Genomic DNA, 11,464 nt, shown 5'->3' with positions numbered 1-11,464 from the left:
GATCAACTTTCTTCGGGTCTGGATCAACTCGACCATGAAACTTGAAAGTCGTTCTCTAGCAATTTGAGGAGATATGTCGGCGTGGAAAATTGAAAAGTAACTGAAGGGTAGATGGCAAAGCCTAAATTCCCTGAGAATACCAAGCGGAATCGTGGTCAGACGAAGGGTACTATCGTCATTACAAGTAATTTTCAAAACCACAAAAGCCCCCCTCCTAGAATATAGCCGTTACTCAGGAGCAGTGGACCTAACTCTTGTTTCTTCAACGCATTTTCGAGATTTCGCTGCGCCTCTGGTACTTTGCCAAAGGATCCATCGATCACAAGGTTGGCAAGGTAGCTTCTCCTTTCCGATCGCCTCAGGATCTCTAGAAAAATGTTCACAGAAGGCCTCGACGAGAAAGCTCTCAGCTGGATCAACCAGGTAACCGCAAAATTTCGTCCATTTTCGAAAGTTCTCTTCGATACCATGGCTTATTTCCTCTTCTTGTTTTTTTTTTTTGCTTGTGCTATTCTTTTCTTGGGAATTATTATTATTAGGGATTGAATGTCAAGGAGAAGGCGGACAGCCCGATCTTTAGTGAGAGATTCAGTTTGGGGTCTCACACCGACCCCTCTTTATTGCTGAACAAGAAGAGGGAATTCTTATTATCTCCCGTGCTGCCACCACTGAGGTTCCATTCTGGCCTTCTTGGTGCGCACCGTGATACAACCATCGGTTTTGAAGATGATGGCGAGAGCGTGGCTTCTGCGCCTGATGATGCCGAGCTGGAGTACTCTGACCCTTTTGATGAAGGTGCCTTGGGGTCTAGCGATTCTGAGTTGCAGGAGAATGAGGCCACCACAAGTCGTGACGATGAAGATTCTTTCGGCACCAATTTTGGTATAAAACGGCTCTTTCACTAAGGAGGTTTTGTAATTTAGTTTGTAGCAAAATAACTTAGCCGACTCAAATGCATTGAATCTGCAGATAAATCTCAAAGATTTGTAGGTTTGAATCCGCGCATAGGAGAAGGAAAATCTGTTTCTGCCAGTGAGGAGCGCAATAGTCGTGAATCTACTGATACTACTGTAAGCTTTCATCATTTTTGTCCGCCTTTTTCCAGCTTTACATAATCTGATTTTTAAAACCTGTTCTTTAAATTTGACGTTTCTAATAGCAAACTTATAGATGGGATGCTATTGCCTTCTCCCAGTACTAGAAAACTGAACTAACTTTGGTAACATAGGAGGCGGAACATTTTTTAGTATCCACTCAAACAAACATTTTCCACATAGGCGGTTTCCTTGATCCTTGCTAGAAGGACAATATGCTCCTTGTAAATTTGTAGTAGTTGTTCAAACTTCAAACGGCCATACGGAGCCTTCTCTAAATGTGCTTCTGTAGTGCTACATCCAATTGGTTGTAGACCCTTGCTATAACTAATTTTTCGTGAACGGTTCAGCATGCTGAAGGATCAACACCACAGATTCGACCAGAAATTGGAACTCCCAGTGCTCCACCCATGATAGAGACTGGAAATCATAGAAGTATTCATGAAACAACCGACGATATACCATCATCTCAAGGCATAACCGGGCAAGTTTATGGTCATCTACAAACACAGCCATCAGCATCAAACTTTGATGCACCTAAAGGAGGGGAAGTTTATTTTGATTCAAACAAAGAAAGCTTTAACCATGAGGCAACGTGTCCTCGTCAAATGGATGCACCGCGTGCAAGGTAATTTGTAGTCGTTTGACTTTACGGCACATGTTTTGCTTTTGCAGCATTGATATCTTTAGTTTGTGATCGTTTTGAATTTTTTTTCACCTGCAGAGAGTCTTCCATAGGAGCTGGAGTGCAGGTTCCATCTAGACAGACCGCTTCGGTTGATCGAGCACCAATTTACAGCACGAGGTAAATCATAACGCTGTATTCTTCATTTAATACCGACCCCTGTTTTCCCCTTTTTTGTCTTCAAACCTCACAACCAAGAGATATCATTGTCACCAACCTATATGATTATCATGTGTAAATCAATAAGCCTGTCAAAACCATTTTGAAATGGTGGAAAGATAAGCCAATTTGGAGGTTCATGAACTAAGTCATGAAGAATGGTTCATTGAATTTTTAGATTCATATCCGTATGCCAGCAGTTATTTGATGATCTAAAAGCCATACTGGGACTTCGGTCTCCAGCTTGCACTAGGATAATTCTACTGGATTATCCTTCACCTGAATTATTTCTAGGCTTAGTCTGTTTGAATCCTTGGCTATCGGAATTCATATTTATGATCCTCTGTGGGTTATTCCTTTGTAGTGGTCAGAGTGCTTGGCAAACTCTTGTAGCTTATGAGGCTTGTACACGTCTGTGTCTGCAAGCATGGGCAAGAGGATGTATGGAGGCACCTGAGTTCCTTCGAGACGAGTGCATTGCTCTAAGAAATGCCTTTGGGTATGTTCCTATTGAAAACTTTCAAGTTAGGTTGTCTATTGAGAAGGTGTGCTGACATACTCATGGATAGGTTGCAAAAGTTCCTGCTTCAACCCCAAATTGAACTGCTGAGAGAAGAGAGATCTGATGCTACCATGGAAGAGACCTGCACAGTTAAGGCAAAGAAGGTTGTTGCAAAAATTAAGGTGGAAGGTACACACAGCAACATCTCATCACTTTGCTTCTTAGTCATATCTAGATTCTGTGCTTACTCGTTTTATTTTTATTTCCTATCAAGTACATCATTAGTTGGAACCAAAACACATCCTGCTCCCATATACATTTATGCAATTCAAATGTATTTGGGGCCTGGAAATCTTTGAGCATCACACTAGGATTTGGTAACACACACTTGTGACTTGATGTATGATAAATGGCTGAGTTTTTGCACAATGAAATCACTAGGATTTTTCTGAAAAAGAACAATTTGCTCTAAATGAGGGAAAATGAGTACTTATAATCTATTTGCAATCCAACTTCCTTTAATAATCTTGTTCTGTTTTTCCCTTGCTGGTTAATTCATTGTTTTGATATCATTTCTAGCTGAGAAACTTTATCCAACAACATGTGTTTAAAAATTAAATGACATTTACTACAACCAAATGGATGCAGTAAAAAAGATCCGCATTGTACCACATTACCCTCGTCAGAGACTACAAGCTACAAATTCTCAGTGGGGCCTGCCTTACATGCAAGTCGGTGCACAATATGTTCGTCAGGTTTCGGCACAGCTTAAGTCAAGAATGTATTCACTGAAGGCGGTTCCATTTGCTGGTATATCACATGGTAATGTTACTATAACCCTCCTGCAATTATCCCATACTGGGAATGCACTTGCTTTTTCTGGTCTTGCCTGGACGAGATAGTTTTCATTTGTATGTGAGTCTGTGACATGGTTTTCCATCTGATTGTCACTTCAAACTAGGGAAATGGATCTCATGATATACTAACCTATGTTTATTTACTTCATTATGTGGTGGAAGCCAGTCAGTAAGCAGAAATGGATGTGAATGAGCTTTTCCTAACACCTGACTTTACGAGCATGGATGAATTGCCTTACAATTGATGCATCTATTAAATATAGCCAATGAACTGTTAAGCAGTTACATTTGATGATGATGCATTTGCTGATTATTGACATGGAGTCTCATGGTGTTCCACTGTATTGTAGATGCTTTTTCATGCATGCTCCAATTGAAAAGCGCATCAGATGAGACACAGTTGGAGCCAGGGTCAGCCATCTCCATGCAGCCAGGATCTGGAGAATCTTATGTATTGTAAGGCTAGACAAAGTTTCATCCATTCTTTGAAGCTTCATCACATGAATCACTAAATGTTCATTTCATCATAGATGGTCATTAGTTGCTCCGGCTCATATTGTCATGTGTATTAAGGTATTGTTCATGCTAACTTAACTTACATGCCATGTTTCCTGATCAGCTTTCCAGAGAGCCAGGCTGATGCTCTTCTTGTGGAGGTCCGTGATTCAAAGGGTGGTATTCAGGGTCGATCTGTAATTCAAGTTTCTTTACTGAATGATAACCTTGTAAGCATATTTCTTTTTCTCACTTGTGTTTCTATCTTTTATGCTACATTCTTTAAAAGTTCCATAATTGAAAAATAAGCAGAACGATCGAGTTCGATGGTGGCCAATATACGATGACGATTCTGAATGTGTAGGGAAGGTTCAACTTGCTATAAGTTGCACCAACACCTCTTGTGAGACAAGCTCAGTCAAGGTACTCATTCTTTGCCATTTTTTATGTTATTATTTCCTGGCCATGTTATTGTTTATGATTGTGCTTATATGGATGCGCATGAATGCACGTACATGTATAAGTGACTACATGTAACAGCAGCTTTTGTCTGAACCATATTTATTGTTGTACATGTGAAGTTTTAGTTGTTTTTCGTGGAGTTGTATCATACTGTGTAATTTCTTTATGGCCTTCAATGGTACAGTGAACATATTATCTTGCTGGCTTTTATATAAGATTCTGATTTTTCTCAGTGTTTTCAAAATCAAAATGACTCTAGTGTGGGCCAGTTTCGGAAACATTTGCTTATGATTTGGTACTGGAAGCTGCCATGAGATCTCAACACTTCCACTCACGAAATTTGAGGTTGTATGGACCATGGAAGTGGTTGTTAACTGAATTTGCAGAATACTATGGAGTTTCAGATTCATATACTAAGCTAAGGTATTCCCGATTGTTATCATCTTTGAGCATCGTTCTTGCATCCTTATGTAATGCATCCTCATGTAATGCTTAAATTGGGCTTGTAATATGTTCTTCATGAGCAGGTACCTTTCTTATGTTATGGATGTGGCGATGCCAACAAAAGATTGCTTAGAGCTTGCATATGAATTGCTTGTACCAGTGATCAAAGCTCGAAATGAAAACAACCTCAACAGACAAGAGGTAGTATTATAACCATTATAAACTAAAAGAATCATTATCCTTATATATTCATATTTTAGCTATAGTTTTTATGTTTGAGTGAGATAACTATAGTTCCCGGAATCAGTTTGGAACCTAACTTGTAAAAGAAGATAGAACATAATTGCAGAATATGAACATTACCTATTTTCACTGGTTCAGCCGCCCTACTATTCATGACCTTTATTTCATTCCCTTTGCATGGTCTTCTTCATCTTCAATATGCACCGTTGGGAGCACTTCCTAGCAGATGGATAAGATACTTGAAATTGAGATAGTGATTAGTTCCTGGAAGTAATCTAGATAACTGTGTCTGAACATCTATTATTACACATTCAAGACCTGTATGGCATGTGGATGCATTAGTCATTCAGATAATACTTGAGGATTTTGTTATCATTTATGTTTCATCATGTTATTCTTCTGCAGAAGAGAATCCTTTTTGACTGTGAAGCTCAAGTGGGCCGTCTCCTAACAACTGTTTTCGAAAATTACAAGTCATTGGATGACTTGTCTCCTACTGGCTTGGCATCCGATCTCTTCGGCCCGTCTTCAGATTCTGCTGCACCTGCCTTAGCCCCAGCTGTGCAAATATATGCACTTCTTCATGATGTGCTTTCATTAGAAGCTCAAAACATATTGAGAACTTATCTGCAGGTAAACTATAGTTGGACTCTAGTTTTTCTTCAACAGAATTCCTTACCTATAGACCTGTAGTTTGAATTCAGATTGAGCTGTTGAGTTACATATATATTATGTAGTCTTATATATATATATATATATACAGTCATGCAAGTGTGTCCCCTTATATGTACGAATGTATAAATATTGAATTTTTTTATTAGTTTCCTTAATGTAAATTCTTTCCTGCATATTGGCATGCCTTCTCTACATTTTCCAAAAGTGGCTGAACAATATAGGTTCAGAGACATCAAACTAATACGCTTTCTGTTTATGTTCATTACTCAGACTGCTGCTAGAAAGAGATGTAAAAGGCATATGCTGGAAACAGATGAATATATGTCGGCCAATGCTGATGGGTTCCTAACGGATATGGAAACAATGACTACAGCATATCGCAAGATGAAGACCTTGTGCATCAACATAAGTAGTGAGATTTACAAGGACATAAAGATACATAATCAGCACATCTTTCCAAGGTACTGCATGCACATCATTATTTTTTTGTCATCAGCACATAAAAATATAGGATGATGGTTGACATCTATGTTCTTGTTCATCTCTTTTCAGTTCAATTGACCTGCCAAACATAGCAGCTGCAGTTTACAGCACTGAGTTATGTAATAGACTGAGAGGCTTTCTCGTGGCATGTCCACCATCCGGCCCTTCACCTCACGTAACTGAACTTCTGCTTGCAACTGCTGATTTCGAAGGAAGCCTCTTCTCTTGGAACATAAGGTTTGTTGAGATAAAATTGCTTTTAAGAGTGTAGATTCAGTGAAGTTAATCAATTTTCTCACTTCATTTCAGTCCTATAAATGGAGGTGTAGATTCAAAAAATCTGTTCCATCATTACATAGTACTGTGGATTCAAGACAAACAAGATTACCTGATTGATCTTTGCAAAGGGGATAAGGTAACATAACAGATAAATAAAACCGCTTGAGGCAGTCTTTCTGAACCTCTTGGATGATTTAAAATTTAAACCACTAGAACGAAACTCTGCAGGCACCACTATGTGGGATAACTACACAGAATTCAACTTCGCCATTTGTGGAGGATATGTATGAACATATCAAGGCGATGCTGGATGAATACAAAGTAGTGATCAACAGATGGCCTCAGTACTCCCTGCTTCTAGAGAGTGTAAGTATTTCATTGCAGCATTTTCTTCATGACCTAGAATACTTGACAGTTAAAATATGTGAGTTAAAATATTGCTTCCTTTCTCAGGCTATTGCTGATGTAGAAAGAGCAACTATGAAAGCATTGGAGAAACAATTCAATGAAATATTAATGCCCTTGAAGGACAGCATTCAGAAAAAGCTTGGCATGCAAGTTCAGAAGTTCACTAGGCGTCAATCTGTATCTCACTACATAGTTCCTAATCAAGTGAGTTGTTTTCTCAAATGGGTAATAGTAGCATTATATGGTTTCGAATTTGTACATTTTTTCATAATATTTGACCTTTTCTTATTGCAGCTCGGAACTTTTCTAAACACTGTCAAACGCATTCTAGATATTCTGCACTGTAAGATTGAGAGCATTTTAAAATCATGGGCATCTTTCCTCCCTGGTGTTGAAGAAAGAAGAGCTGGTGTTGTTGGAGAGCAACTTAATGGAATCACTGTGATGCTAAGAACAAAATACAAAAATTACTTGCAAGCTTTGGTGGAGAAGCTCGTAAGAAATGTAAGTGTTATTTTATAAATACTGCGGCTGATCTAGGATAAAGATTTCAAAGAGTTCTTATATTACAAGTTCGGTTTGACAATTTTTTAAATGCAGACAGAGGCTAACAGAAGCATTCGCCTCAAAAAAATTCTTGAAGAAACAAAAGAGGCTGAAGGAGAAGCTGAGATCCGTGAAAGAATGCAACCACTAAGCCTACAGCTTGCAGAAATAATATCTAACTTACATGATGTATTCTCAAGTCGTATTTTTGTTGCCATCTGTCGTGGCTTTTGGGACAGAATGGGGCAGGTAGTATTTCCCGTAATTTATGACTGCTATCATGAATAATTGCACAGGGTTTTTTTTTTTTTTGTACTCATGGGTTATTATTGTTTTCAACTTTGGCTTAGTGTATTTTGAGTTTTCTTGAGAGCAAGAAAGAAAACCGAATCTGGTACAAAGGGTCCTACTATGCTTTAGTGGTGAGCAACTTTTTTTAATTGGTAGTTGCAGGTCACGAATTTTTATAAATCGTGACTGACGTTACTTCCTCTTCATGTAGATTCTGGATGACACATTTGCTTCTCAGATGCAGAGATTACAAGGGAATTCTCTACAAGATAAGGACCTTGATCCTCCCCGTTCTGTGATTGAATCAAGGTCAATTCTTTGCAGAGATACACAAAATGCAGCAGAAAGATCAAACTACTACTACTTTTAGCAGGTTAACAAGAACTCCGAAAAAGTTGGCCCCTTTCCTCAACCTTGTTGATCTTTGGGCCTGTCAAGGCTTCATCTTCCAAATCCCGTCTGCAGTCTGCACAACCTTTCTTGTACAGTTCATTGTATATGGGTAATTGCTTAATATTCTTTTGTATGACTTTATATTCGTGATGTATCTCGAATAATGATCATGCGCCACGCGCATGCTTCCAGTATTAATTTTTTGGTATAAAATTTGAGTTTTTTTTCTCTGAGAATGTGGGAAAATAAAGCAGCAATGAATAACTGTGGCGAAAATCTGGCGATAGATTTCATGACCTTGTTATTTCACCCTAAAGGGTTGTGGCATCCTGAAGGGTGGCGAACGAGTTTTATACATAGGGTCTCCGCCAATTTTCTTATGTGAAAAAGCATGAAATTTAGGAGCGAACGAGTTTTATACATAGGGTTCCCCCTCTGACAATTTGACTGAGAGAATATTTCACAAAAACTCATTTTAAGAGGCTTGATTGTAACCGAGAATAAAAGAAAATAATTTTCGGTTCACTTGTTTTTTCTAGTTTCAGTTATAAAATAAAACGTCAATCCCCTCTGCCTATTTTATTTGGTTTTCTAGTTTTAATGTGAAATAAGAATTCGTCTTGCATTGCTGGAAAGTGAATAATGTGTGACGTACAAAAAGATGATTCTCAATTTAGTGTCACCCTCTTCAGAGGAGACTGGAACAAATAGACAAATTTATTAAATCATTCGATAAATCTTTCCTCATTCTCCGTATTCGATAGTAATCTTTGCTGGAGAGAGCCACCAAAGTACAAGGACACTCACTTAGAATCGTATGTTTTTCCTCTGACGCTTGATTTCCTGCCGTGAATCGTCCGCGTTTGTTTTTTTACGGTTTCATACTACGGGACTAAGATTTTGTCATTGAGGCGGCTTGCATTGCTGGAAAGTGGCAATGGGGGGGGTGCGTGTTATACAAAATGATATTCTCAATTTTAGTAAATGCTCAGTGGAGATTGGAATAAGTAGACAAATTACTAAAGAAACAAAAGTTAATCTTCACCGGTTGGAGATAATGCGACTGGAACAAATAACCATAAATGCTTATTCGTGTTCATTCAACAGAAAAAACTAGTACAATAAGATGGGAAGAGGGAGATTGACGTTTTATTTTACTTTACAGAAGCATAAGGAACGGCAACACAGATCACGATATAATGGTCTGGCAGCTGCAACCTTCGCTGCTCGCACGAGTAGAGACGGCCGAATTTGACGACACAGAAGCACGAAGCGTGCCATGATGATGACAGCTGCAACCAAGCCTGCAACTTCACAGGTAGACAGAAGTTCAAATTCTCTAGCACTTGGCCCCTCCCCGTACAAGAGAGATCCTTGTTTATCTGAAAAACTTTGAAAAGGAGTTTCGAGTTATGGTGAACACAACTCCAAAGCTTTTTCACATTATCTTCCTTGGCTGAAGGGGAATAAGTTTTGAGAATTGCCGTGCCTGTAGGAGTTCATCACGTATGTAAGTACCAAAAACTAAATTATGTTTGGAAAACAAAGCACAAAAACAAGAGACCTTCAGAAAAGTACCAAAAACTATGAATTACGTTTGCAAAACAAAGCACAAAAACAAGAGACCTTCAGAAACTTCTTCACCCGGTTCTCCCGTCTTCCCTTCTCCTCAGCACCCGCCACTTTCTTCTTTCATATTTGGTGTTGTGATTGGTATGGCAAGTGCAACGGGGAAAAGAAAGAGAAAAAATAACAACACCAACAGACTAAGTGCCAACAAGGAGAGACCTATGAAAACGATAGTTTGAACAGGAAAAGGGAAGACTTACCTTTGAGCCGTATCTGCGTGGTTTCTCCAGACATTTTGTGGAGCAAGGTTTATACATTATAAGACAACAACAAAAGAGGAAAGAGGGGGCAAACCCCAGGAGCATTTAAACCTCCTTTTTCAAAGAGTTCAGTGCCCAGCCAAAGTACTTTCTATCACACCAAGGCCAATTTTCGGAGCAAATGGTCCAAGGCAGTCAAGCAGGCAGATGTTTTCAAGAGCTAACTCTTGCCCAAATGCACAAGAAAGAAGGGGAGAAATGCGCCAGTATAAATCCTGACATGAATTCTTAGGAGAATAACAAAAAGAACTTTGAGATTAACTGCATAATATATATCTGCTAGCAGGAAAAACAAGACCAGTGACACAAATTAAACAGATCGTAACAAGATTCTGAGAACACCATCTAAGAGGAGTCAATTTGACTTCGACACTCGAACTTTTAATCCTTCTAACGTTACTCAGTGGCTCCTTGGATAAATCAAAACTCGCCCCCTTCATCCTCAATTCCTGAATGCATCTACTCAATGCCCTGCTATCGCCACGCTCCTTCTGCAAGCGGGCCGACATCTTCATATACCTATACACCTTGTACTGAACACAAAGAATCATGACGACCGAGGTTACCAGATACAAAAAACAGGGCACCCACCATTTTCTACAGGAATTCTCGTTAAAATTATTCGAGGACACAAAGAGAAGGGTTAGGAAGAAGCCATGGAACGCGAAGAAAAAGCAGCACAGTTGGAAGACCTCCCGCCGGATGTTGTCGATCCGCGTCTCCTTGGTCGTGATCCGGCGGGCGAATAGGTCCTCCTCTCTCTGCCACAGTTTTAGAAGCAAGAGGTGGCCCGGGCTCTCGGAGATTTCTTGGAGAGGATGGTGGGCCGAAGATATGAGAGTTTCTTGAAGGTGGTCTTCGTCGCCCGTGGAGATTACCACGACGTGGGCGTCTTTAGTTTCCGCCATTGCTGTTTCAAAACGCACAAATAAAGCAAGAAATAGAACAGGAGAGCGAGAGAGAGAGAGCGCGATGCAGGCTTTCACGGTAGTGATCAGGTGAACAGAGCAATGCGTTCTTGTGAAGGAGAGTTTCTTGTGGGGAAAATGAAATAGCCGTGGAAGGAGGGAGAAAGGGGCTCTGCTCAACGGTCACATTTTTCTGGGCAGTAGAATATGACCGTTTGAGGTTGTGTTCCGGGGCTTCTCCGAAGCAAGGGCAGGCAGGTTGTTCCTTTCTCTGAGGTTTTGGGCCTTGGATCTTCGACAATGGGCATGATCCGAACCGGAATAGGCCTTATCTGTAATTTTCTGTAATTTAGGCTAATGAATAATTCATTAAAATTGAGAGTATACTATAGGCAACATGTATGGCCGTTTGATTGGAAAAAAAAATTATTGGATAATTTTTTCTGGAAAAAAAAAATTAATGATGAGAGCTTGAATGGAAAAGCAATTTATTAAGAACAAACTTTGCAGGTTGAGGATGAAAACTTGATAAGAGATTTCTTTTAATCCAATTTAAGCTTTTAGATGCATTTCCCAGTACTGTCTCAGGAGTATGTTTTAAATAAAAGCTAGGTTTCTGGCAATCATGTTTTTGTGTTATTGATTTTCACA

At 39.4% G+C, this 11,464-nt stretch overlaps 2 protein-coding genes across 3 annotated transcripts; one reads left to right on the top strand and one right to left on the bottom strand.

Moving 5' to 3' along the window:
* The first annotated feature begins 247 nt into the window (after window positions 1–247).
* On the top strand, window positions 248–8,244 carry LOC116259141 (uncharacterized). Its single transcript, XM_031636795.2, has 23 exons — window positions 248–423; window positions 540–882; window positions 970–1,070; window positions 1,445–1,722; window positions 1,819–1,899; window positions 2,303–2,437; window positions 2,508–2,629; window positions 3,089–3,262; window positions 3,648–3,753; window positions 3,917–4,022; window positions 4,105–4,215; window positions 4,514–4,677; window positions 4,782–4,899; window positions 5,347–5,574; window positions 5,887–6,077; window positions 6,169–6,336; window positions 6,409–6,514; window positions 6,607–6,744; window positions 6,832–6,990; window positions 7,081–7,290; window positions 7,387–7,581; window positions 7,683–7,754; window positions 7,835–8,244. The coding sequence occupies exons 1-23, from the start codon at window positions 376–378 to the stop codon at window positions 7,991–7,993; spliced, it is 3,513 nt and encodes a 1,170-aa protein (XP_031492655.1). The 5' UTR covers window positions 248–375; the 3' UTR covers window positions 7,994–8,244.
* Window positions 8,245–9,089: 845 nt separating this feature from the next.
* LOC116259076 (uncharacterized) lies at window positions 9,090–10,977 on the bottom strand. Of its 2 annotated transcripts, XM_031636691.2 has the most exons (3): window positions 9,846–10,977; window positions 9,643–9,702; window positions 9,090–9,505 (listed from the first exon to the last, which is right to left on the bottom strand). In XM_031636691.2, exon 1 carries the CDS (start codon window positions 10,811–10,813, stop codon window positions 10,163–10,165), a length of 651 nt encoding a protein of 216 aa, XP_031492551.1. In that variant the 5' UTR covers window positions 10,814–10,977; the 3' UTR covers window positions 9,090–9,505; window positions 9,643–9,702; window positions 9,846–10,162. The 2 variants fall into 2 exon arrangements, with proteins under 2 accessions (XP_031492551.1, XP_031492552.1); XM_031636692.2 differs by having other exon boundaries at window positions 9,643–10,977.
* Between the last annotated feature and the right edge of the window lie 487 nt (window positions 10,978–11,464).

This window comes from Nymphaea colorata, chromosome 8 (genome assembly GCF_008831285.2).
Source record: "Nymphaea colorata isolate Beijing-Zhang1983 chromosome 8, ASM883128v2, whole genome shotgun sequence".
Classification (NCBI taxonomy): domain Eukaryota; kingdom Viridiplantae; phylum Streptophyta; class Magnoliopsida; order Nymphaeales; family Nymphaeaceae; genus Nymphaea; species Nymphaea colorata.
This window is presented reverse-complemented; position numbering and strand designations above follow the sequence as displayed.